Source organism: Opisthocomus hoazin, chromosome 1 (assembly GCF_030867145.1).
Source record: "Opisthocomus hoazin isolate bOpiHoa1 chromosome 1, bOpiHoa1.hap1, whole genome shotgun sequence".
In the NCBI taxonomy this organism is placed as follows: Eukaryota; Metazoa; Chordata; class Aves; order Opisthocomiformes; family Opisthocomidae; genus Opisthocomus; species Opisthocomus hoazin.
This window is the reverse complement of record NC_134414.1, coordinates 131,269,136-131,296,745: the sequence shown is the minus strand read 5'-3', so window position 1 is coordinate 131,296,745 and position 27,610 is coordinate 131,269,136. Positions and strand designations below refer to the sequence as shown.

The following is a 27,610-nucleotide window of genomic DNA, read 5'->3' as shown; positions in this document are numbered from 1 at the left end:
CCAGGTGGGGTCTCAGCAGAGCAGAGGGGCAGAATCACCGCTCTTGACCTGCTGGCCACACTGCTTTTGATACAGCCCAGGATATGGTTGGCCTTCTGGGCTGCGAGTGCACTTTGCTGGGTCATATCCAACTTTTCATTTACCAGTACCCCAAGTGCTTCTTGGCAGGGCTGCTCTCAATCACTTCATCCCCCAGCCTGTATTGGTGCTGGGGGTTGCCCCGACCCATGTGTAGGACCTTGCACTTGGCCTTGTTGAACCTCATGAGGTTCACAGGCCCACTTTTCAAGCTTGTCCAGGTCCCTCTGGATGGCATCCCATTCTTCTGGCATGTCAGATGCACCACTCGGCTTGGTGTCATCTGCAAACTTACTGAGGATGCACTTGATCTCACTGTCTATGTCATTGATGAAAATATCAAACAGCACTGGTCCCATTACGGACCCCTGAGGGACACCACTTGTCAGTGGCGTCCCTTTGGACATGAAGCCATTGACCACTACACTCTGGCTGCCACCTTCCAACCAATTCCTTATCCACTGAACAGTCCACATATTGAATCCATATCTCTTCAATTTAGAAAGAATGATGTTGTGGGGGACTGTGTCAAAGGCTTTACAGAAGTCCAGATAGATCACATCCCTTGCTTTTCCCTTGTCCACTGATGTAGTCACTCCATCATAGAAAGCCACAAGGTTGGTCAGGCAGGACTCGCCCTTGGTGAAGCCATGCTGGCTGTCTCAAATCACCTCCCTCTCCTCCATATGCCTTAGCGTAGCTTCTAGGAGGACCTGTTCCATGATCTTCCCAGGCACAGAGGTGAGGCTGACAGGTCGGTAGTTCCCAGGGTCCTCCTTCCTACCCTTTTTAAAAATGGGTACAATGTTTCCCTTTTTCCAGTCACCAGGCGCTTCACCTGACTGCCATGACCTTTCAAATATCATGGAGAGTGGCTTGGCAATTACATCAGCCAATTCCCTCAGGACTCTGGGATGCATCTCGTCAGGTCCCATAGACTTATGCATGTTCAGGTTCCTCAGGTGGTCCTGAACCTGATCTTCCCTTACAGTGGGAGGGGCTTTACCCCTCTGGTCCCCATTCTGTGGTCCGTTGACTTGAGAGGGATGAGGAGAGAGGTTGTCAGTGAAGATTGAGGCAAAAAAGTTGAGTACCTCAGCCTTCTCCTCATCTGTTGATAGGAGGTTGCCATTCTTGTTCATCGGCGGGGTACGCTCTCTTTAACCTTCCTATTCTGGCTGACGTACCTGTAGAATCCCTTCTTTTAGTGTTTGCATCCCTTGCCAAATGCAGCTCCATTTGCACCTTGGCCCACCTGACCCCATCCCTGCACAACCGGGCAGCATCCCTGCACTCTTTCCAGGTTACCTGTCCCTGCCTGTACAGTTCCCCCTTGCTCTTTAGTTTGACCAGCAGGTCTTGACTCAGCCATGCTGGCCTCTTCCCTTCCTTGCCTGACTTCTTACACCTGGGGACTGAGAGCTCCTGCACTCTATGGAAAGCATCCTTAAAGACCTGCCAGCTCTATTCTGCTCCCCTGTCCCTGAGGACCATTTCCCGGGGGTCCTCCTGACTAACTCCTTGAAGAGCTGGAAGTTTGCTTTCCTAAAACTTAGGGTCCTGACCATACTCCTCGCCTTTCCCATATCCCTCAGGAGTGTGAACTCCACCAATGCATAATCACTGCAGCCCAGGCTGCCTTCAGTCTTGATGTCAGTGATGAGCTCATTTGCATTGGTGACCATCAGGTCCAGTGTTGCATCCCCTTGGGTAGGGCTGTCTATTACCTGGCTGAAGAATTTATCTTCAGTGCATTCCAGGAGTCTCCTGGATTGCCCTTGCCGTGTTACTTTTCCAGCAGATACCGGGGTGGCTGAAGTCCCCCAGCAAGATGAGAACCTGCAAGCACGAAGCCTCCTGGAACTGGAGGAAGAAGGCTTCATCAGTAGGCTCCCCTTGATCAGGCAGCCTGTAGTAGACACCAACCACAAGATTCCCTTTGTTGCCTCGGTGTCTGATTCTTACCCATAAGCTTTCGACCTGCTTCGTCCCCACCCACGTGGAAGAGCAGTAACGGGTAGTAGTCCGAGGGCTGTGCCAGGCGAGGAAGCTTCCTGGTGATATCTGTCACCCAGGCTCCTGGGAGGCACCAGACTTCGCTGTGAGGAGGGTCTGCTGGGCATACTGGATCCTCTGTTCCCTTCAGAAGAGAGTCTTCTACAACCATGATCCATCTTTTATTCCTTGTGGAGGTGGTAGTAATATGGGGGGGTGGGTCCTTCTGGTCTTGGCAACTCCTGTGGTGTAGATGGATCAACACCTGCATCGTCCACCGACTCCACCGCTAGAGCCTCACACCTATTGTGCAGAGGCATCTGGGGAGGCGTAGTGGGCAAGGAGAGGGTTTGCTTGCTGCCCCGATTGTGGACTTGTTTCCACTCGCCGCTTCCCTTTAAGACCCTGCCTACATCCTGGTGGCGGGAGGATATCGGATCCCTTTGATCCCGGGCGTTTTCTGGTGGCTGTCCCTGTCCAGGTTTCAGGGAGGTCAGAGCATGGCTCCACCAGTCTATCTCTTGCTCAGACTCCCTGATGCTCCTTTGCCTGTCTGCTTCTTTTCTTACCTCTGCCACCAGCCCAACAAGGTCGTCCACCTGATCACACCTTACACAGCTGTTTCCTCTGCTGCCATCCATTTCCAGTGCGAGCTGGTGGCACTCTCTAGTAAAAGAATCAATAAAAGAATCTTCTATCCTGTTATGCTTTATTTATTCTTACACATTTGTAAGTTAAGGCAGAGAATGGAGTTACTGCATGCAAGCACGCATATACACACGCCTGCTGCTTTTAAGATACAGTTCTATGTCTTCTAGAGTTGGAATCTAGTAGGGCTTGTTTTCCTTCTCTCTCTATCCTATAAAGGAAAGGGGTAGAAAAAATTCCACTGTGTCAATTAATCACAGTGTCTTTTCTGGAAGATGCCAAAACATCCCGATTAGTATTCATAACATATAAAATTAAGCACTTTAATGTCTGTTAGTTCTCCTTTTGTCTTTATTGCAAATATTTTTTAATATGTAACAATATTAAACTGAGTAAACTAATAAATGTGAAACTAGTTCAGAACGAAGGGTATATAGAGATTTCAGTTTTAGTTTGGATTATATCTCTCTATTTCAATGTTTTAGCAAAGCAAGTAGTGTCCAAATTTAAAGTAAATCTTCAGACGGCATTTGAGTTTTTGGTACTACTTTATTTTCCTGAGAGGTAGAGGAAAGGAAATGCCAAATATTGACTGGCTTTGATGGGAAAGTATTAAAGACTTCAGTAATGAAAACTTTCATTAACAGTAATGAGACTCATGGGCTTCTTGTAATTGAGGGGGAAAAAATGTTCGCTAGAAATTTCATGCCACTGCATTGATGTGGTGTGTAGGCATCTCTTTCCCCCATCCGGGCCATAGCATGGTTATTCCTTCTTGAACTGTAAATTAGCTTAGCTGTAGTAAAATTGATGTAATCTAAGTGGAATGAAACAAATTTATTTCTAAAATATGTGATTCACAAGTGTATTTAATACTAAATTTTTTTCATTACAATATCTAAAGATGTGTTTAATATTAAACTGAAAATTGTGTAAACTTACACAAAAGTCTGGTTTCACTACAGTCTGTATAATAAATACTTTTATACTGAACGTAAGCTAAGTAGTTATTTAATCACATGGAGGAAGTCATAATCTGGGATATGGTGTTGACAGATTTCAATATGTCTTAGATTCAGTGCCTCAGGTGAGGTGGATGCCAGTCCTTTTTCTGAAATGTTGTCAGCCTTGTGAGTAAGAGTCTATGCAGAAAGATGCTTTGGAGCTAATGAAAACCTAAGCTTTGTGTATGTATCAAACTCAGTAATGGCAGTGTTTAAAAAGTGTTTAGCTTGCTACCTTAATTACAGAAGTGGTTTGGCACCAAATTTTTTGTGCCAGTTTTCATCTGCATGCAACAATATAAATTATGGATTCAGAATTAGTCTGTCATTAAGTAGGGGACATCTTTACTTTTTAGTACCTTACAACATTTGTAAGAATTTGAAACAATGTACTACATTATAGAAAAGATTATATGTTCATGGTTAGTGTATCTTCTGATTAGCAACAGTACCAAATTGAATTTAAAAGCCAGGTGTAGTTGCAAGTAAACAAATAATTTGTCTTTTTATAGTTACGCTAGCAACCCCAAATTTAAACTATTATTAGGAAAATTACTTTGAAGTGGAGATTAAAAATGTGATTTATTAGTCAATAAATTTAAGTCTGTAAGCCTAGCTGATCTCAAACTACTGATTTTCATAAATGTCAGTGGGCTTTTGAGGAGTTGGAGGTATGCATTGTGGGTTGATCTGTGTTGAAATTCAGATGAATTTGTTGTAGAGTTGAGCATAAGTTATGTGCTGAGCACATCAAATAGGAACAGAAAGAAGGGTGTTCTGTGCCTTAGAAGAATCTACCTCTTTGTTTCATACAGATCCTGGAAAACCCAAACTTCTTTCATCCTGTTATTGTGATATTAAAATGATATGTAAATGCCTCATCCTACTGGGGTTGTAAAATCACTTGTATTTTGATGCCTTTTTGAATGTCTTTCTGTATGCATTTAATCCAAGCTGCTAGTTTTTTGTTTGTCAGTTTTGTTACTTTTTTTTTTCCTAAGCAGTCGCTATGGATGCAATTGTGCTATGAAATAATGTCATTCAATTTCTTTGAAAGGCCATTAATACAGTTTATATTGCTGTGCCTATTTCAGACCAGTTGTCCGTGCCAGAAGAGGAGAAGTCAGTATTACTTCTGGATATTGAGTCTGTTATTACTTTTTATTGTAAGTCACGCAATGTTAAATACAGTTCTTGCCTTGGCTGGATACATCTACTCAAACCTCTGGTGCACCTTCGTTTGCCACGCAGTGATTTGTACAACTGCTTTTATGCTATCATGAATAAGTTCATTCCAAGGTAAAACTTTTTTTTGCCTGTGTACTATTTTTATTGCATTAAAAATATTTTCTCAAAGGGATGTACATCTTGGTTTCAGCTAGAGTAGCACTGTTTGTAGCAAAGTTATCAGATTCCTTCATATGATATAAATTGAACCATCTTTCACGACCGGTTAGTTTGAATTTCAGGAGATGATTGAGTTGGTTTAAGATGTAAAGAGTAAGCATATAACTGATGTAGACTTGGTGTGCCTTTAAAGAACAATTGTCATTCATGCAGTATCAAAAATATATGTTTAGGAACTATCTAATTTACATATGTTATGTGAAAGCATTTTTTTTTCTTTCGTTTCCTAGAATTTTTGATATCTAAAATGCTTCTATCCCTGTCACTTCAAAGTACTTCATAAGTACAAATAAAGTCTCAGAGTCTCTTTAGCAGTAGTAGTTCATGTTTTCCCTGTACTCTACTGAGTTGGGACTAAAATTATTTTAAGTAGTTAGATTTTTTTTTTTAATAAAAACTATGAAGTTGGGCTTTTTATGCTGCCATATAGGGCTTTTCACTAAAATAATTTTTTATTTATGTTAGAGTAGCACCATGACACTCCAGTGAGGCTACAGAGTCTTCTGATTAAGACCTTGTGAAACAATATATGAGTAGTCTGTAATTAAAGATCTTAGTCTGATTCCCTGGAGGGGAGATTCTGGCCCAGCTACTGGATGCGTGCCCATAGTATGCAAAGTGCACGTTTGGTGTTGTGGCAGGAAACAGTCCTGTCACTTAACTCGGCTTGTGTCCATTTCTGATTTAAAATACTGTTGGACTCTGTGAACTGTTTGGGGATAGTGGCATTATGGTCATGTAACTCATGTACTTGCAGCCAGATAAGGCTTTCAGAGTGTCTAGTGTTTGAGTTTCTCTGTAAGAACTGAGGTGGTGTTGCAATGAGACGTAGACTGTTTTCTCTCTCTCTCTCTCTCTCTTTTTTTTTTTTTTTTAAAGTGGGAGAATGAAAGGCATAGAAAGGCAATTTGTAGTAGACTTGCAAATCTCTGCTTAGATTGCTTTGTTCTTGATTTGATGTTTGGCTGCTGGACAATCATTACGGTTTGATAAATTAACTTTTTGCTATTTTTGGTTTTTAAATCATACACTTTTTATTCAAATTTTCTCATGTTTTGTAACTACTGTGAAACTTACTAGGAATTTATTCTAACAAAATATTGACAACAGCTGAGGGAAGATACGGCATAATCTGGACCATATTACAGCCTGGATTTTTTTAAAATTTTTTTTTTTAAAAGAGCATCTCTAGGAAGAAGGGAGGGGGGGAACCCTAATAGGCTATTTTAGATGAGGGAGGTTTTGCTACTTTTCCTTGGAAACACTTTTCCTCTCAAGGCTTTTGGTATAAAGTATCCTGTGGGTACCTATCTTACTTTTCCTCCTGCCTTTCCTCTAGAATGGTGAGTTTTCTGAACTATACAAAATTAACAAATGGTTGATACGGAAGTCCTAGGTCATTACTATTCTTTGTTTGGGCCATAAGTAGAAGAAAACATCTCAGATATGCAGTGGAGTAGACAATGATTTGTGTGAGAGCTTGCAAGGTAGTAAACTAGTTAAAAAGCTGCAAATGTGTAATGGAAGTGTCTCATCCCAGGGACCATGTGAGGAAAATGCATTACATCTGTTTCCACTACATCAATGTTACCTCTAACAGAGGGTAGAAGACAATTTCTTTTTTTTTTTTTTTTGGTTTCTTATTACAAAAAAAAGCCACAAACTCACCAAAAACCACAACAACAGCAAACCACCCTCTCCTAAAGTAAAATGTAGGTTATTTCCAAGAGCAATTTATTTCTATTTAGCTAAACCTTTTTTTAATTGTTTTTGCTTTGCTTTTTTTTTTTTGCCAGTCCTTCCAATGGCTGAGCCCACTGCCTCCATGGGGCTTCCAGCCTCGGAAGTAATGGATAGGTACAGGAATTCACAATTCTTGAGAAGCAGGTTTTTAGCTGGGTTTTGGGGGGATTGGTTTTGTTTGGGGTTTTGGGGTGTCTTTGTGGTTTTTTGTTTTGTTTTGTTTCTTTTTTTTTTCTTTTTAACTGGGTATTTATTAAAGGTTTATTACTACAATAGGTACCAGAAGTAAAAAATTACTGAGCAAAACAGTTAGGAAAAATCATAGAATCATAGAAAGTTTTGGGTCGGAAGGGACCCCTAGAGGTCATCTAGTCCAACCCCCCTGCAGCGACCAGGGACACCACTAACAATATCAGGTTGCTCAGAGCCCTGTCCAACCTGGTCTTGAATGTTTCCAGGGATGGGGCCTCCACTACCTCTCTGGGCAACCCGTTCCAGTGTTTCAGCACGCTCCTTGTAAAGAATTTCTTCCTTATATCCAGCCTAAACCTACCCTGTTTTAGTTTAAAACCATTACCCCTCGTCTAAACAAGGTTGTTCCACTGTCAGTAGAAATGTGGAAAGATTCTTTTTATTTTTGGCTATATGTCCATTCTTAATGTTAAAATGTGGTAAGGAATGTCTGACTGACTGGAATAATGACCATACTAACCATTCAAACAGAAAGTAATTTTCAAGTCTAGATTCTTATGATAAATTCATTAATAGAATATTTTTCTGCTACTCGCACTTTTTGTCCTGTTAACTTAATGGAAAGTCAGAGGGCTTGTGGTAATTTTGAAGAAGAATCCCCACATATAATTGGCTGTGAATGTTTCCATTTCACCACCATAGACATACCTTTATTTAAGAAAATTAGGCTGATAATTGTGTTTGGAGATGTGTGTCAAGTTTCACATTACTATATTTAAGTTTTTGAACATTTGAGATTTGTTCCTAATGTCTTTAAACAAATGTGTCTTCATTTTAAATATACTCTTTTATTTCTTGCTTGATGAATTGACATGTAATTGTTATTAATGTATGAAATAAGCATCATTTACATTTTCTTTGGCTGCCATATTAGAATGATTTATATTTTTTTGATTCTGTTTTTTAGTTAAGAACACTGATACCATGCTAGCCTTACTTTGATATTTAAACCTATTTTAAATACTTCTGTATTGTATAGTCTCTATCACGCATTGGCAGTATTTTGTTCTTTCTCCTGCTTTATTAATATAGTGGGGTTTTCAGTGTTTGTGAGTGTTTTTGTTGATTTGGGTTTTTTTAAACTCTTGAGGCACATTGAGTTCATGATCAGTCCCTGTGAATTAAAAGAACAATATAGAAAATTATGTAATCACAATTAATAAAGAGTTGCTATTGTAAGTCTGACAACTGAAATATTACAAGAGAGTTCATGAGTATTTCACTGCTACTTTTTAGGGATTGTTTTATGAAAGGAAGACCATTTCATCTGTTTAGACTACTTCTTCAGTACCATGAGCCTGAACTCTGCTCCTTTCTTGATACAAAGAAGATGACTCCAGACTCATATGCACTCAACTGGGTAATAAAGTGAAAGTAGGGAAACATAATGAAAAATAAATTTCTGTTAAAATTGAAGTACGTATTGCTAGTTTGTGGAAGAGTAGCACAAGAGATTAAAACTGCATATCTTGAAATAAATTACATGTTTTAATATAGTGTGGGCTTTTTGTCTTCAGTTGTTTAACATAAGGTATGAGATTTTGTTAACCTCTCATTTTTATTGCACTGGATGTTAATTGAGCCACTGGTGTTAGGAAGTGCTTGGAATAAGTAAAAATGAGAGCAACTGACATACTCGAAAAGTAAGAAGCTGTGATGTTAGTTTTTGTAGTGGGCAGCTGTATGATTGTAGATATGGATAAACATCAGCCTAATGGGTCTTTTAAAGTCAAATTACTAATCATTTAAAAAAAACAGCTCCATGCTTATGGATATATTTGACTGCCTCATATGGTGCTATGTCTTTTAGAATTTAGGCACATGTATTTTGCATCTCTTCAAAAATTGGTCATTTCCTCCTCACCTTAACTTCAAAACTGCTTGGAGTAGGGTAGTTATAAAGGCGCTTATCTCAGTCATCATAAAGTTTGGGTAGCAGGACTACCACATAAAGCAGCAAAATTCTCATGTTTCAATGCTACTTAGTATATGCAATACAAAATCATGATACAGTGCTTGCAGAGGCAGTCTGTAAATTAATAAAGAAGGCTTTATGACCCATAAACTCTTGTAGACTCTTCTTTGATACCCATTGGCTTTGTAAAACTTTTTGTAACTCCATTACTTTCACTTAAATAAGACTGAAATTAATTATTAAACTGCGAGGTCTGTATTTGTTTGGGGTTTTAAGATGATTTTTTTTTTAGGCTGCTACAAACTGTAGTATTAACATGTGTCCAGGAAGAATTGCCATGTTCTCAAAATCAGCGTTTTGCTAATCATCAGCCTTCAAATGAGGAATGGGGTCTCTTTTCACTACTGAATCTCACTGTTTTTTTATACAATTTGCCTTAGTAAATACAAACTTCTTTGAAGTTCTTTATTAAAAGTATAATGATTCATTAGAAAAAAAATCTTCCCTTTGAAAGGAGGTAAGGAAATGAGCTAGTGTAGCTGCCAGTCCTTAATATCATGCTTTCTGGTGTACAATCTTAGGAAAAAATCTTACACTTCATTTTATATTATGAGATTACATTAAAATTCCTTGTTTCATCTGTCAAAAAACTGTATAGATGTATTTCTAATGTGTAGACATACATAAGCAACATTGAGAGGCCTGTCATTGCCTCGTTTGAGGACATTTTGTCTTCAGTTGCATTTGACTCAGAATTGGATAGATCTTCTTACCTTATGTTATAAAAGTATACTAGGAAGTATTGAAATATTGCATGATAGTGTTTAGAAATAGATACTGAGCTTTTGAAAGCTGTAGCTCTGTTAATACAGAATTTGTATGCATTAGCAAGTTCAATAAGACCCCAGTGAAGCCAGCTGGTATGCATTGGAGTTAGGTATGATTGCAAATATTATCTGACATGTATGAAAAGAAGTTTCTACCTTTTCTTTTATCTGCTTTGAACTTTGCATATTGGAGAAGATTTTAAATGATTTTAAATGGGAGCGTGGGAACAGGCAAACAATTTGTTAAATGGTAATGAAAATTTTCTGTTGCTTGCAAATGTTTAATTACTCAGCCATAAACCACCATAATGTGATGCTAAGTAAGTCAAACTAATGTGCAGCCGTGTTCAATTAGCATGGTTCTGCTGTGAAAAATAAGATTGTTGTTTACAGGATCCTTTCAAAGTCCTATTTGCTAAGGTAGTTGAGTAAATCTATTCTCTTATTGTTGTCTTGTTGGTATAATTGGTATTTAGCAGTGGCTATGAGCTAAACAGTATTTCAGCCTGATTATATTATCTTTGGTTGAATTTACAAGGCTGGCAATGTACGGCTGAGTTTGCCTTCATACTGGGCATATCTATTCACAGATAATCTGTAGCATTTCTGTACTGTTTCCATAAAAATTGGTTTTGGGGATAGAACCATCTTCAGTACACGGTGCAAATGTATGCTGTAACATAATTTTTTTGTTTTTATTTTCTTCTAGATATCTTGTATCTCTGTTAAAAATCTTATCCTGATAAGATTGATCCTGGTTATTGCTTTTTCTCACATTATTTTCCAAATTTTTAGCTTGGAAGCCTCTTCTCATATTACTGTTCAGCTGAAGTCACTCAGGCAATATGGGATGGATATCTACAACAAGCAGATCCATTCTTTATTTATTTCTTAATGTTAATCATCCTTGTCAATGCAAAGTAAGTGTATAATTAATTCTTTGGGTCATTCTTTGCTGACAGTTTTAATTCACTTTTGTTTCATTTTTGTTTTACTGAATTAATCTGTGCCTGTGACTTTACTGTTTTCAGAGACGTTATCTTAGCACAAGAATCAGATAAAGAAGAAATGATAAGTAAGTACTTACCTTATATAACTACTAGTGAAATATTTACCATATAGTGTAATCCCAACTGATTATTATTTTTAATTACTAAGTAGCTGAATTACTTATTTCCCTGTGATTTTTCTCATTAATGAATCCCCTGACCCACTAATTCACTGCTTACTATTCTTTTGCTGCATCATGTTTGTCCTGTCCTTAACATTCTTTTCTTGTGTTTCCTTTTAGCACTCCTACACCTAGTTTTATGCTTCAGTTTGAAGTACTTGAAATGATCACCATGTTTCTCAGTCCAAAGCAGCAGCTTTCGAATCCTCCTTTAAATCTGCTGCACTTGTTGCATTTCCCAGATTATTATGTTTGCATGCACTTGATTTGAGCCTAAATCGTTGTTCTTGTCTGACACTCTTCTGTTTTTATAGAAATTACACTAAATTTGTTGTGAACCTGTTTCACCTGCTTTTTCGTGGCATAATACGGTATAATTAATGATCTCCTAGGAGTTAAAAATTAGGGTTCTTGGAATTTGGTGTCTTTGCCATATACTGCAGAGTTACACCCTTGTACCATGCTGGATGTACTGGTGAAGTACTGTGTTTTAGAGGATTCTCTTGATCAGCCCTCTTCAGAAAGGGCGCTGACTTAGTATTGTAACTGAAAGCTAAAACTATACGGAAGTAAGAGCATGGTAAAAAATAATTTGCATAGAAGGTTTGAACTTCTAGCAAATAGCAAATGTGTCCTATGGATAAGGAGTGTTTCCTGTATCTTCTCTTTCCACCTGGAGAGTGAATCGACATTCATGTTTAATCAGTAAGCTCATTTGTGTTATGCCTTATTAAAAATAAGCTGTTTTATGATGTGAAAAGATGTATGGTGCTTTCTTTCTATGTCTGAAATAATGGTGCACTGATGTTGTTTGTATATTTCAGAATTCTTAGAAACTTCACCAGCCAATCTCGATTTAGAGGATATAGAGGATCTCTTCTCTTTGGGACAGTATTACTGTAGCAAAACTCCAGCTTCTTTCAGAAAGGTAACAACAAAGTAATTTTGAAATTCTCTTGTTTCTGGTGACTGTTTAAGTTTGTGCTGACAGTAATGTCGAATATTTCATTGTGATGTTTTTTTAAACAATTTTTTGTGTTACTCTGGTGGTATTTACTGTTAGGATCTTTGAAAAATAAGAAGGCTAAGTGTTAAACATGTTAGAAGTTGCTCTGCAATATTCTCATTTCTTGACTGATGACCTTGTTTTGAAAACCAGATTCTTGTAAGAACTGATGAGGCAAAAATGCCATACTAACACAATTGTGTTGTAGTGGACTGCACAGCAGTCCTGGCTGTACTTGCAACAGCAAACAGGAAAAAGTCACTTACTAGAGATAAAGCTGTCCTCGCCTGCAGTTCTTCCTTACATAAGCTATATGACTTCACTGAATTCATGAAATAAAAGTATTTGGTAGTCATTGACTCTGGCTTGTATGTACTTTCTCTGATGTGTGTAGGTAGGTGTGTGAGATTTTTTGGTGGGAGGAAAAAGCCCCCAGACAACGAGAAAACAAAAACCAGAGGTATTTCATCATGTTGGCATGGTGGTGAACAAGCGTGTTTGTAATGGAAGTTCAGGCCTTGCCATGATTTCCAGGAAGAATTTCAGTTGATCAAAAATTTGGACAAGATACGTGTATATCAGACTTAATGTTTGTGACATGGTGGATATAGTTTTACTTGAAGCCTTCACATCTAAAGACAGTGGCTTTGGTTAACTTTTTTATTTCCTCTTGCCTTATTAGGACAACCACAGTCTTTTTGGCAGCAGCTTGCTGGGCCTCAAAGATGATGACACAGACTTGAGCCAGGCTCTCTGTCTAGCAGTATCTGTGTCTGAGATTCTTCAAGCAAATCAGCAACAAGGAGTCAGTGTATTGAGTTACTCTTTATTTTTTTTCCCCAACTTTGTAGAAAAGGGAAAGGATCACTTACTACTTTGTGTATGACGAATATTTTGATAATAAGTTTGATAATAATAAGTGTTATCAACACAGATGAATATTTGCTATTTCAGGAAAAAGTAGTCTTGTCTTGAAGTCTCACTTGTAAATGATCTGCTGAGTGCAATGCATTTGTGCTGCAGCAACTACAGCTACAGCACAGGGGAGCTGAATATAGATGATTTGAATCAGAGGAGTGGGAGTTTAAGGTAATATCTCACTAAGTTGAATTCCTTTCAAAATGGAGCTATTGTAGAGTAAAAATGAAAAACCATGAGTCTGTACTTTTGAGAAGAATGCCATTATGAAATATCTGTCCTTTGTCAATGAAAGGTTTAAACAAAAAAAAAAAATTGATTCAAGCTATTTCTGTAGTAATTGCAGATGCACTTAGATGAAGGGACTTCACTTAACATATTTAAGACCAATATAAGGGTAATGGTGTAGCTAGATGACAGTGTTTCTTATTGACTACTGTTTTTTTGTGGCAGTTTCCCGGCCTCAGTGTCATCATGCATAATTTTGTAAAAAAAAAAATTTTTCCTAGTCCAATTAAAGTTAAGCATTTCTTTATATCCTGTTTAAGTTGGTGGGATATAAAACTGTCCTTATGTGCTGTGCAGAGTAGTAATGGACTGTTGGATTGGGACTTCAGAGTTGTCCCTGCTGATGTCTTGTGGATTTGTGCCCTCATACTCACTATAATTCTTCTCAGCAGAGGGGAAACAGTTGCACTGTGTGTATTGCACTTGGGTGATCCTTTCTGATGCACCAACTGATATATTAATGGAAAATCACTGTTAGAATACTGCTGGTGGTCTGGTAACTGTAGAGGTTCAGATTAATCAAACGAAATAACATTTTCTGATAGCTGTTAGCCCATTTGAAGGGTTACTGTAGTATTGGAATTAGTATTAAAATATAATTCAATTATGTACTTTCCCATCAATAATTACACAATTTTAAAATTTTGTAATGGGCAAAATCTTCCTCTTTCAGGAAGGAGTAAGGTTCTTCGTAGTGGATTGTCGTCCTGCGGAGCAATACAATGCTGGACATTTATCAACAGCATTTCATTTAGACTCTGATCTGGTTCGTATACTTCTTGTTTCTTTACTGATTTTTTTGAATCCAAAGTTTAATAGAAGGAGAGAGAAATGTTTGTCTTGAAAAATAAACTATCCTTTGTTTAGACTCTAGTTTGTGGACTGCAGCATCTAGCTATGTGTTGAGGTTTCAAAAGTTGGCTTCCCTAAAGGAGATTGGTGGAACCATCATTTTACTGAGAAGTTTAGTCCTTAATGACATTAGAATTTGGGACTCCAGACTTCCTGTTCTTTGCTTAGAACTGGAAACCCATACAGGCTAAAGACTAGATATTGCTTGGAGGAGAAATCTTGTTTTAGCATCATATTTTCTAATGAAAGGTGTCATTAATTTTAACAAGTAGCTTTTTTCTTTTTTTTTTTTTTTTTCACCAGCCAGTCTTACTACAGCCTGCTTGTAAGGAGCATGTGTCTTGAAAAGGATCTGGTTGCTCCTTTAAAATTTTTGTTGTACAATATGAGAGAGGAAGTGGACTAATTTTGCGACTGAGGTGTGCTACAGACTAATTACTTCATTAAAGATTTTGCTGTAGTTTCCATCTGGTCATGAATTCCTAACTGAATGTTCAGTTATATTTTCCTCTGTCTTTTTTTCCCCAAATCTCTTATGCTTCAGCTGGCTTACCGTCTGTTCTTCACTTCTAGATTAACCCTCTACTATTATACTTCAAGCGTTCTATGGGTGTTGCATAGATTGATTGCTATGTATATACCCCATAAAAGGCTTTTTTTACCTTTCTTAGTTAAGCAACTCAGTCTTACATCTGTTATCTCTTTAATTAAAATTAAGTTTTATTCAGTATTATTTGCACAAGTATAATTATATTGGAGGAAAAAAGGAGGCTGAGGGGGGACCTTGTTGCTCTATATAACTACCTGAAAGGAGGTTGGAGCAAGATGGATGTCGGTCCCTTCTTCTGAGTAGCAAGTGCTAGGATGAGAGAAAACAGCCTCAAGTTGCGCCAGAGGGGGTTTAGATTGGATATTAGGAAACATTTCTTCACTGAAAGAGTTGTCAAGCACTGGAACAGTCTGCCCAGGGAAGTGGTGGAGTCACCATCCCTGGAGGTATTTAAAAGATGTGTAGATGTGGTGCTTAGGGACATAGCTTAGTGGTGGAGAATTGTCAGTGTTAGGTTTACAGTTGGACTTGATGATCTTAAGGGTCTTTTCCAGCCTGAGTGATTCTGATACAGTGTTCTGGGTTTTAACCCAGATTGAAAATTATTTAGGAAAAAACTTTCCCCATGGTATGTGGGTGTCCTTCTGCTAGTCTTAAATGAACATCATATTCGATAAAGTAGAAATAAGCATTATAAATTATTAGATATTTTTAAAACCTAGTAATATATGAAAAAGGTTCAGGAAGACAATTCTTAAATTGAATGTGATTAGTTCACATGTATTTAAATTACATATGGGAATTCTGCAGGGTGTGTCAGTTGGTGTGATTAGGATCCTTCATGAACCATGCTGGATAAATGTCACCAGTTTCATCTCTGGTTTTAGAAGTTTAATGTCAGGAAAACATTGTAGGGAATAATCTTTGAAGCAAAAAGCCGTTAATGGAACTTCAGGGCCTTTTATACACTTGTATGTGCAAAGTACACACAATTTACTTCTAAGAGGAGGCAATGGGGAAAGCACTTTGGAATCCATCTTATTTATAGGTAGTCTTAAATAGAGGAAGTAGTGAGATTTAGGACCTATGTAATAAAGCAGCAGCATTTTGCTCTAGGAAAAACTCAGTTAAAATTCAAGTTGCCATACTGATGGCTAGGTTGTGTACTTGTTACTTCGTACTTCATCATTTAATCCAGTATAAAGGCCCCCCAATCCCAAACCCAGTTACAGGTCAATATTTCCTTATTCCCCACAACAGCAGGTTAAAATTTCAGCTGTATTTAGAAAGTCTTTGTTTCTCCATTTCTTTCATATAGCAGCTCATTGCTTTTGTGTGCATAATAGACCTTCAGGAGACCACAGCCTTAACTTTCTTAGAGTATTAAGAATCCCAGGTATCTCCTTGTACTCCTGATTATAATGTTTTTTTCCAAATCTCCGTAAGTAAATGAGAGAAAGCTTAGCAGGGAGACTACAAGAGGAGGACCTTACTGGCACTTCTGGGTATTTTAAAGGGTTTCAAAACTGCGAAGTTTGAATGTGTTGTGCTCGGGCATATGTAAATATGGAAATCAATTCCTCTGCCATATTGCCAACTTAATGCAACGTGGGAGTTGCAAAGACTTTTTCCACTGTGATTTGGTGTCTGCAAAAATAAGCTAACAAATGTTAGTTGCATTTCTTTCCTGGAGAGAGCAAGATGGAGTGAGGAAGAAAAGGACCATTCTCAATGTTCCTTACATAACGTGAGGTCTGTGCCAGGCTGTCTTTTGTGTGTGTGCATGTCTTGTACAGTGCTGATGTTACCTTCTTTGTGCTCAGCAAATTATTTTCAAAGTTTGTTATCTTTTCAGAAGTTGTCTTACAGTATGTTGGTGTCAAACAGCAGTTTTTATTTGTTCATTCCACAGATGCTTCAAAACCCATCAGAATTTGCACAGTCTGTAAAATCCCTATTAGAAGCACAAAAACAGTCTATTGAGTCTGGCTCCATAGCTGGTGGGGAACATCTCTGCTTCATGGGAAGTGGCAGGGAAGAAGAAGATATGTATATGAATATGGTACTAGCACACTTCTTACAGGTACAACTAAATTGCTGTTGATTTTAATAGCGGAAATAAAGTGTGTCTGCACATGTCGTTGATACTAAATAGCAAAATATTTTCCCCTTAAAATATTAACCGTTTTTCGCATTGGTCAAGTTTACAGTTTTTATTAAATTAACCCATGCTTCATCACCATGCTTGCAAAACTCATGCCACAGATTTTTGCTTCAACCAAAAATGTCTTTTCTGTTGCAGAAAAATAAGGAGTATGTGAGCATTGCCAAAGGAGGATTTATGGGTAAGCTTCTTAATAATGAGCTTTGCTTGAGAAAACTTAAAAATATCAACAGAGTTAAGATGTTATTAGGCTTTGGCTAGAAATCAGCTAAATGAATAGCAGGTAGTTCTCATTGGTCAGGTTTTTGTTTTGTGTAAGTCAGCACTGTGCACTTGCACATTTGTTGTGAACTGTTATGGCTTACCTACATTCCTGAATGGTGGAAAATTAATACAGGAAGTGGGGAAATTCCCTCTTCTAGCTTATCATTCTTGATATTTAGCCTCTATAGATTGCAGATCCGTATGAAGATGCTATTTCATAATTACTGTTAATCGTTGTGTTTTCTTAAATCATCAGCTCATAATTCTGCAGTTGATGTTGCTGGAATCAATCAGGCTTTACAACAGTGGAGACGTCTGTGCTACAATCTGAATATAGAGGCACTAGTCGATATGTGCAGTGTCATAACGGCTATCTTTAGGATCAAAGCAGTGACTGACTTTTAGTTGCTGCTGTATTTTAACTGTTTCCTTTGCTGCCATAAAGATTATCCTAATGCCTTTGTACTACTGAAAGAAAAGCCTGGGATGATTATAGTGGTATCTGAATTTATCTGTTTTGTTAAATCATGTGGAGCAAAAATTGTTACTGATTAGTCTTCGATGTACAGTATTTTCATCAACAGACTAATTCCAGTGTAGTTCTGAACATTTTGTAATGGCCTTTTTAATAGCCCTCCAGCAGCACTTAGCAGATATCAATGTGGAAGGACCAGAAAATGGATATGGCCACTGGATTGCTAGTACCTCAGGCTCAAGAAGTAGCATAAACTCCTCTGTTGATGTAAGTGAATTTTAAGCTCAAGTGGTATAATGGGACGGGAGCCCCAGGTGTACTGAATTTTTTCTTCATATTTCTCATTCTGTTCTGTACAATGTGTTACTCCAAGTCACGATTTTTTTCAGTTATGTGTTGAATTTTAAACTATATTCACTGTGTTGGTAGAGGAAACTGAAACATTTTTATCCTCTTGAGAGGAAGAGCTTGTAGAGGAGAACTTGTAGTCATTCTCCAGCAGAATATATGTAATGGACAATTCTTTTTCTGGCTCTTCTTCACTCTGGGAATAAATTACTATAAAACTAGCATACAGTTTCATGGGAAGGCTCAAAATTGTCTCTTTTCTACTGCTGATATGTTGTATGTAGAATTTGGTTTTAATTTGGATGCAGTTTATCATTAATAGAACTTCCTCTCCAGATTTTCGTAGCAGAGTGGTCAGTACCAAGGTCTGTTAAACTTGCTTTATTGGATCATCTTTACACACATCGTTGCTGTCATGTGATAGAACTCTAAAAGAATAGTTAATGCTGTAATTGATGTTCTACTGAGTACCAAAAAGTAGCTTGCTGTTTTGTAGTCTGTTTCCTTTCTTAACAAACCAGATATTATTTTTATGTGATTAATCCTGAGAGGAGTTACTTTTACAGGGTGATTCTCCGAATGGTTCGAGTGATGGAAAAGGAGTAAAGTCCCTGGTGAATAAAATGACGGTTGCTTTGAAGACTAAATCTGTGAATGTGAAAGAAAAAGTGATTAGTTTCATTGAAAATACATCTACTCCAGTGGACAGGTGTGTCATTTATATCTCACTGTGAATTAGCGGTAAGGAATGACTTCCCATTTCAGGTGGTTATTTTTTATGTGTGAAGGGTGTACTGATTGGGTAAAAACATTGTCTTCCAGTTTCAGCTTTTAGATTTCCTACCCCTACTCTCTTCACAATTTTATAATGACACAGTAAGCCTACTGTGCTGCTTTAGTGTTGCAAGGCCAATGTGAGCAGCCTTTTCTCTCGAATGTTTATCTAGAATTTGTCACTGCATGGTTAGTTTGACTTCTTGTAATGTGTCAGTTCTGTATGCAGTCTAGAAGTCAAGAATTATTTCACTTGTATTTCACTTCCTCTCTATTCTGAGTCTAATAGAATGGGTGAATGACAGAGGATTCTGGATTTTTTTTGTTTTGTTTTTGTTTTGTTTTTTTCTGGTTGGTTTTGTTCTGGTTTGGTTCTTTTACTGCCCCATCTTGCCAAGTTGAGGTTGACTTTTTTTGAAGATTTTGGTTTTTTCCAAGTCCTGATGTAAAGCTGCTTTTCAAACCCAGAATCCAGTCTTGTTCCTTTTTTGTATCTTCAAGTAGAGCTGGGAATGAGAATGTGCAAACATGTCGGAAGTCGTATTCCAAATACTTATCTTAGACAGATGAAAGAATAACAGCTTTCAGCTGTCACAGCTTTAATTGAATAGCCTGTTTTAGAGTTCTTGAAAATGCAGCCTTTGGAGTTGTATGTTGCTAAGACATTGGTATTCAAGAATCTTACAGAGCCAGTGTTTGTTTGATAGCAGGGTTTAAAGTATGTGCCAAATGAGCAGTAGTTTTCAGTAGTCTTGCACCTAATTAAAAGGTACATATTGTTGCTTCTTTTTATGCTGGAAAAGGATTATTTTTAATTATTATTTCACAATCAGAGGCAAAAAATTCTTAAATAGTACTTGGTATAGTAGCTTTTGTTGTGTGAAGAAGTCAAGTAAGGCTTATATGTAAGCCATACATAGCATTAAAAATGCATCTTTTAGTAGAATTTTTACAAATATTTCTCTACCTCATAGCTACCTGTCTTGAAGCATTCCTTTTATTTATAAGCATTCTCCTTGAAGAAGACACATTGCCATTATAGAGCATTTCAATTATTTATCTAGCTTTTTCTTTTAAACTTTTTTTTTTTAATTCTTTTGTTCTGTCCTCTGCCCCACTGTACTATAGAATACCTTTCAATATTCCTTGGCCAGACAGAGCAAGCCTGGAGCGGTAAGCTTGATAATAAAGCAGTCTGACTAAAACCACCTTTGTTGTATTTAGCATGGCATCTCAACTTTTTGTAAGCATTGGTTACACTGACAAAATTGCTCACATGTTTTTATATTAATTTGGGGGATTTGACTATATTAAAGCTATTGGTTTTTACAAGTACTAGTCAGGGGGACTAGAGGAAGAAACACAATGTGTTGGCAGTGCTTTCTTCTCTTAGTTTCTGCTTTGTTATTTCTGTTCCCTTCCTTTTGTTATTTCTGTTCTCTTCCTTACTTATGGATTTTTTTTTTTTTTTTTTTTTTTTTCTTTTTACGTTTCCTATATACATTTTATTAGTGACTTGTACTAGTGAAGACACCAGGAGCAATTACTTGAACAGGTTATGGCTTAAGGTTTTAACAAGAGCGACTACAACTAGAAAAAGACTTGTTATAAAAGCATCATCAGAGCTTAGATATAACACAGAACCCACACAGAAATTCTGTTTGGAAATCTGGAATTTTTATACTTCTCATCCATTAGTGGGAAAAGAAAAATACTGAGTTAGTAAGTAGACAGGCCTTGCAACTCTCCCTCATCTTGTTCACATAACAACTACATTTCACACAGATGTGGAGTCGCTTCACATTTGTCTCAGATTTATTGCCTTATAATTATTTCAGAAATAAAAATTGTGAATTGAGGTTATATAAAATTACTTGTGATAAATGAAGGACAGCTCATGCTTAATCGCTTTGGAACGTTGGTTATACTTTAGGAACTGTGTGTTGTAGCTTTTGACCCGCACAGACTGAAAAGCATGAAGATTGGTTCTGGAAGAATTAATGAAGATTTAAAATGCTGTTGGGGGTTTCAAGGATTTTGGACCAATTCTTCTCTCAACTAATTTGCACATAATTTGAGATAGGATTTACCCATAAGCATTACAGAATGGTGTTGTGTGAGCAAAACCAATAGTAATGTTAACCAGTATTCTTTCTTTAAAAAAAAAAAAAAAAAGTGGGAATATCCCAATAGCACATCATATATTTTGTTAATTTATAAATCCTAAAGATTATGGAGATTTCTCCCCACATTTTGCTGAGCAGGTTCTGGAATATGGTAAGAAAGCGTTAAGAATTCCAACTTAAAACGCTTGGTGACTTGTGTTCAAGAACTGAAAGACGCTTGAATCTGTATTGTATTTCGGCTATTTTACTCGCGTCTTTTATTCAGATTGCTTATCTTCTTTCATTGAGAAGATGCAATAATGAATTTGCTCACACTGTGTATCACTAGACTATTCTCTTAAAACTGCAGTGCTTAAAAACCTGGAACGGCATTCTTTTCCCATCCGTTCAATTAGATCCACTTTGTGTTTATCACCAGTATATTACATCTCACAGGTTTGGTACTAAAGGGAATTGCATTCAATTTGAAACAATGTAATGTTGTCCTTCAGGGCAAACAGATTAAAGGAAATCCATTTGTAGTTTAAGTTGTTACCAAGTTTTTATACAGTAGCTTTTTACTTTATGTTGTCTTGACTAACTTTTGCTCTATAAACACCAATGAGATCTTCGCTTAAGTCCTCTCTGTGTATTTCAATTTGACGCTATTTAAATGTGCTTCCTACTTGATTGGTGATGTATTACTAAAGCATATTTACAAAAGCCTCTATATAGAAGCACCACCCTCTTGAATTGTCAGTGTCATTGATGCTTATTGTGTTAAACACTAATGAGCATGTTTTTGTATGTTTGGTTTTTGTTTCATTGTAGAATGTATTTCTGTTATTTTTCCTATTAAACATTTCATTATTTTGGCTACACTATTAAATTTTAGCCATAGAAAATGTAGGTTTCTTTTATAACTTGCAAATATGCTTTCAGGTACACATAAGCGCTAGAATTCATTTTTATATTATGAAGAGGTTACCTCTCCAGCTTGGTTCTACAGTTCTGCAGTAGCGTGTAAACTGGAGTTTGTGAATGTCCTTAAAAGAGGAACCAGGGCTTATAGTTTATAGGAAACATGAATACGTATGACAGGGAGGAAGGCTATAGAAACTGAAACGGGGGAAAGGGACAGGCGTGTTTTGGTTTTCTTTTCTTTTTATAAACTACTACATGTTGCCAGTTCTAAAGGTTGAAATAATGAACTGTTTATTTTTTTCAGCACTTACCTATTTTGTGGCTTTCTGAACCTTTAGGTTTTTTCATATTTTTCATGTATTCTCAGCAGTTGAGGGCCAGACCTTTTAACATGACAGCAGTGACTATGTAATCACAGCACTCTGAGCTGGAGCTTGAAAATATCTCAGGATTTCCAAGTGTTACTGTCAAACATGAAGACTCAGTTGTGTTTGTGTCATTTACTGATCTGTGGAAATAGATTTAAATCTGATTTTTGAGGTCAATATCTATGCAGAAATCCCAGTGATGCTGGGATTTTAGCAGTAGGAATTGCTTGGCCAGAGATTTTCAGGATTTGGCTCACGCTGGAGAAAGCAATGGACGAGAAGTCAGAGTTCGCACTATAGTGGATGGTTTATAATAATCCCACATTGAAGTGCTTAAGGTATTTTGTTATCTTTTCAAGAAATAACTGGAAAAATCAGCTTCCAGACATGTTGGTTAATAGTCTGAATTTTTTCCTCCATCCCAATTTGGCATCCTTGTAAAGCTGCCCTGACTGTCCAGAAACATTTCAGTTTAATGCTAGAAGCTTCATAGCATGGTGTCAGTTTTCAGTTCTCTAATGTATTTTGTCATTTGAGAAGGTGACCAGAAGTACTTTTTAAAACGAAGAAGTAGTTCTATTGACTTTATATGTTAACAACAGATAGCCTTGCCAAGTAACTGAAATACATGCTCTCACTAACCAAATTGCTTGATGGGTCAGTCACAGCTACCTTGCAGGCAGCTTCATGAAATTCTCTTGTCCTTCTCAGTTGCACAGTTGTGTTTACATTTTGCTAATATGTTATTGTAGAAGTCATACAATCAGTTTGAAAGTTACTTTTCTTCTATCACATGTCCTCTCCTGCCCCTTTCATTGTCAACAGACATGTCAGCAGCAGTGACAGAGTAGGAAAACCCTACCGTGGTGTGAAACCAGTGTTCAGCATCGGAGATGAAGAAGAATACGATACTGGTACAGTAGAAGATTTTCCTCTTACCAAGATTAGAGATTATTTAGACAAAAACACTAAGTTTAACTAAATCATAAGAGTCTGTTTTATATCTTTGTCTTACAACACGACATTTTCCCAACTATTATCATTGATCATGTATGTTATGGTGGTGCCTAGGAGCAACCAAGAGCAAAACACCCTCTTCAAATACACAGTAGCAGACTAAATAAAAAAAAAATTTGTAGTAGGCACCAAACAGCCAGCAGGAGGAAATGGAAATAGATGGGTTTAGTGGATTGGTCATGTTCACTTGTAATTTCTGTAGTAAAGATCTGTTTTTCTACACTGGTCTTGTACATGCAAACCTGCAATTGTACCTCTATTACTCAAGACACTAAGCAAAATTAAAAGGACCTAGTTTCGCTGATGGATCTCAGGTTGAATCTCTGGTATTGGCAGTGTAAAAATCTGAACTTCTGAAAATACAGTTCGAAGTAGACTTAAGATGGCTAATGTGTGCACACCTCTCCAGTGTTTTGGACTTTGCTTTTTAGCATTGAATCTATTAACAGATTTATCTCTTGATAGGCATGCAGAATGCTGTAGAAAAAAAGTACAATTTTTATTTAATTTTTTTATCTAGTTGAAAAATTACGGGCAAAACTGGAACACCACAGTTTTCAATAAGTTTGGGGGTCTTTTTGAGACCAGTGCTAATGTTAGAATGGTGCAGACTGGTTTTGTTCTGGTCGTGTTAGCTCACTCCCAGTCATCATCATCTCACAAGCAACTGTTCTGTGACCAAAAGGCATAATCAGCTTCCATGTGAGAAACAAATAACTAGACTAAGAATCTTTCACCTGCAAAAGAAATAATTTGGGAAGCTTAATAAAAGAGATTCATAGGCTCATTGTTTCTGTGCTATAAAAATTAGGAAGGAGCAAAATTAAACTATCAGTCGGAAGCTTTAACACTAACAAGATATTTCTCCAAATGCCATGAAATTAAGTTTGCACAGTTCTTTGAGCATCCATAATAGTGCTTGGCAAAGTCTGTGTGGTTTCAGAAAATCAGGTCCTCAAAGACAAATTATCTAGAACATGTTTTCAGTAATGGTTGTTCGTTAATTTCTATTTACATTTGCTTTTAAAAGCACTATTAGACTTAGTAAGTAAGCAGAATCGCTGCAATGATTTGAATAAGCAAAGCCAACACATATGAAGTGAATTATATGTTATTTCAGTACAGAAGAATGCAAAAAGTGAACCTGTTTCTGTATAATTTTTTTTTTTTTAATTTTAGTGGGTTTTCTGTAGTAAGTAATTGCAATCAGCTATAGTAATTGCAGCCTCCTCTAGGTGGCCCTGCTTGAGTAGGAGAGGTGGATCAGATGACCTCCAGAGGTCCGTTCCATCCTCAACCATATAATTCTGAATTGCTTTGAAATAAGTAGTTCAACAAAGTGTAGAAAACTGACTTTGATGAAGACACTTTAGAGATGTCCTTTGAAGTTAGTAAATCTGGGAGTAATTTTTATGGATTTAATGTAGTTCATTATTTTAGATAACAACATGGCTTAAATTCTTCTAATGTAGCACCAAAATTAATATGTAGACATAATCACTGTATTTAGACATAAAACCAGTTATTTTGCAACTAAATGATAGCGTTGCAGGAGTTTCGGGTGTTTCACGGAGGTCTGTGCTGAAAATTCTGGGTTTGAGTATTTCTTAAATGTCCTAAGAAAAGGAGGTGAACCCAAAGACAAAAATTTTTGCTAATGATCCAAGATTATTCAAGGTACTAAGGACAGACTGAGGAATTGAGAGAGTCTTTTGCTAGTCTGAGTGACTGAGCAATAAAATGGCACATGAAATTAAGTATGAAGAAGCGTGAGGTGAGAAAGACAGTTCTGGTTTCAGATTCAGAATGGTAGAGTGATTTGACTGTGTCCAGGAGCAGTAGGTGTATAGTAAGTAAGTGCTCATTAGCAGTCAGAAAAGCAAATCAAATGCTAGGAGTTATAAGGAAGGGAAGAGAGAATAAAACTGAGGTCATTATGTGACTGTATAAACCTGTGGTTCACCCACACATGGAATACTGTGTGTCGATTCTTTACATCAGAAACAGTATGTTTGAACAGGAGAAGGGTTCAGAGAAGGATAAGAAGAGTGAGGAAAGATGTGAAGTGGTTTTCATCATAGGCTTAACTGAATATTAAAACTTTTTTCATGTGAAATAGGCAATTGAAGGGAGGAAAAGTGGCCCACAAAAAGAATGCTTAGCCTGGAAAGGGATCAGGAGATGTTTATTTCTTCTTGTGCAAGAAGCTAGAAGCCATGAGAGGCTTTCCTGGAATGTAGCTGACATGTTTTTGGTACTCCTTGCCAAAAGATATTGGTGTTGTAGATGCAAGAAGTTTACATGGCTTCAAGGAAAGTCTGGACAAGTCCATGTAAAAGAGCTCTATTAAACTTTACGGAGTGAACAAATCAGACCAGCCTAATAAATCCTCTGAGCTGAAAATAGTTGTCTGCTGAGAGAGAATTAAAACATAAATATCAGATATGCATGCCTTTTTGTTTCTTCCCTCTAAACAATTGTTTATGGCTAGGTGGACTTTGATTTGAACCAGTGTAGCTACTATGGGTTTAAGTGAGTTGAAAAGTTGTCAGATGTGTGAAAATATTTTTTTATTTATTTTTTGCACTCTCCTTTCAAAATAGATGAAATTGATAGCTCCTCAATGTCAGATGATGATCGAAAAGAGGTTGTCAACATCCAAACATGGATAAATAAACCTGATGTGAAGTATAACTTCCCCTGTAATGAAATGAAAGAAAGTGGACATATGTTTCCCAGGTACTAGAATTAGTCCTAAGCTTAATGAAAATGTCTGTCTTGATACACATTTAAAAAAAATATTGGGCAATTAAGTTATTTTTTATATTAAACTAGGAAATGAAGGCGCAAAACAGCCTAGACCAAAATGTTACCACTATATTTACATTCTTATATTTGCAGTGTGCTAGAATGGTAATTATGTACAAAACCTAGTATGAAGTTTTGTTTTGCAAAACAAGTTAGGAAGAAAAGTATTCTCAGTATACATAGGCTTGTTTTTCAAGACCAGGTAGACCCAAGTACCTGTGTCTCCAGTTTTTATTGTCTGCTTGCCTCCATGCCTTGTACTATGCACCCATCTTGCACCTAAGATTCAGTGACCTTGTTAATCCTGCAAGAGCAGAGCATGATGTTTGTTGTATTTTGGCTTCTCCAAAAAGTACAAATCCTGTTGAGTGTGGATAACAGCAACTTATGATGGTCTTTCTCTTGCATCATTGTCTGTCTTACCTTTTATTATTAATTCTATTTTCCCATTAGATTTATATGGTATATTAATATTAATCTGTCATAGTATGATTTCATATGTCATAGTTGGAGCTCCACTAGTGTGTTCCCACCACTAGTTGAACATGCATTCCTCCTACGAAGATGGCAAAAGTGGGTCTTGAACTGAGCTGGCAGGTCAACGTCTCACAGAATGTTAGGGGTTGGAAGGGACCTCTGTGGATCAGCTAGTCCAGCCCCCCTGCCAAAGCAGGGTCACCTACAGCAGGTCCACACAGGACCTCGTCCACACGGGTTTTGAATATCTCCAGAGAAGGAGAATCCACAGCCTCTCTGGGCAACCTGTTCCAGTGCTCCGTCACCCTGAGAGTGAAGAAGTTCTTTCTCATGTTCAGACGGAACTTCCTGTGCTTCAGTTTGTGCCCATTGCCCCTTGTACTGTTGCTGTGGGCACCACTGAAAAGAGTCCGGCCCCATCCTGTTGACACGCACCCTTAAGATATTTGTAGGCATTTATAAGGTCCCCTCACAGCACCCCCCTCTTCAGGCCGAACAAGCCCAGCTCCCTCAGCCTTTCCTCATAGGACAGATGCTCCTGTCCCCTCATCATCCTCGTAGCCCTCCGCTGAACTCTCTCCAGTAGCTCCTCATCTTTCTTGAACTGGCGAGCCCAGAACTGGACACAGAACTCCAGACGTGGCCTCACCAGGGCAGAGTAGAGGAGGAGGAGAACCTCCCTCGACCTGCTGGCCACACTCTTCTTAATACACCCCAGGATGCCATTGGCCTTCTTGGCCCCCAGGGCACACTGCTTGCTCATGGGCAACTTGTCATCCACCAGGACACCCAGGTACCTCTCCACAGAGCTGCTCTCCAGCAGGTCCACCCCAAGCCTTTACTGGTGCATGGGGTTGTTCCTCCCCAGGTGCAGGACCCTGCACTTGCCCTTGTTGAATGTCATCAGATTCCTCTCTGCCCAACTTTCCAGCCTGTCCAGGTCTCACTGAATGGCAGCACAGCCCTCTGGTGTATCCGCCACTCCTCCCAGTTTTGTGTCATTAGCAAACTTGCTGAGGGTACACTCTATCTCTTCATCCAGGTCATTGATGAAGAAGTTGAATAAGACTGAGCCCAGTACTGACCACTGGGGGACACCACTAGTTACAGGCCTCCAGCTAGACTCAGCGCTGCTGATGACAACCCTCTGAGTTCTGCCATTCAGCCAGTTCCCAATCCACCTCACTGGCCACTCCTCCAGCCCATACTTCCTGAGCTTCCCTATGAGGATG

General features: G+C 37.9%; 1 protein-coding gene across 2 annotated transcripts in view; it reads left to right on the top strand.

Annotated features, from left to right (window-relative positions):
- TBC1D23 (TBC1 domain family member 23) overlaps positions 1–27,610 on the top strand; it is a 43,085-nt gene that overhangs the window by 10,659 nt on the left and 4,816 nt on the right. The window contains exons 4-17 of one of the 2 annotated variants that reach the window (XM_075436058.1): positions 4,820–5,024; positions 8,364–8,487; positions 10,665–10,789; positions 10,901–10,944; positions 11,865–11,968; positions 12,729–12,851; positions 13,926–14,018; positions 16,567–16,737; positions 16,957–16,999; positions 17,715–17,824; positions 18,472–18,614; positions 19,808–19,852; positions 22,902–22,990; positions 25,697–25,832. In XM_075436058.1, coding sequence (XP_075292173.1) covers positions 4,820–5,024; positions 8,364–8,487; positions 10,665–10,789; positions 10,901–10,944; positions 11,865–11,968; positions 12,729–12,851; positions 13,926–14,018; positions 16,567–16,737; positions 16,957–16,999; positions 17,715–17,824; positions 18,472–18,614; positions 19,808–19,852; positions 22,902–22,990; positions 25,697–25,832 — 1,555 coding nt within the window. The remainder of the gene's footprint in view (positions 1–4,819; positions 5,025–8,363; positions 8,488–10,664; positions 10,790–10,900; positions 10,945–11,864; positions 11,969–12,728; positions 12,852–13,925; positions 14,019–16,566; positions 16,738–16,956; positions 17,000–17,714; positions 17,825–18,471; positions 18,615–19,807; positions 19,853–22,901; positions 22,991–25,696; positions 25,833–27,610) is intronic. The other variant, XM_075436052.1, reaches the window with a different exon arrangement.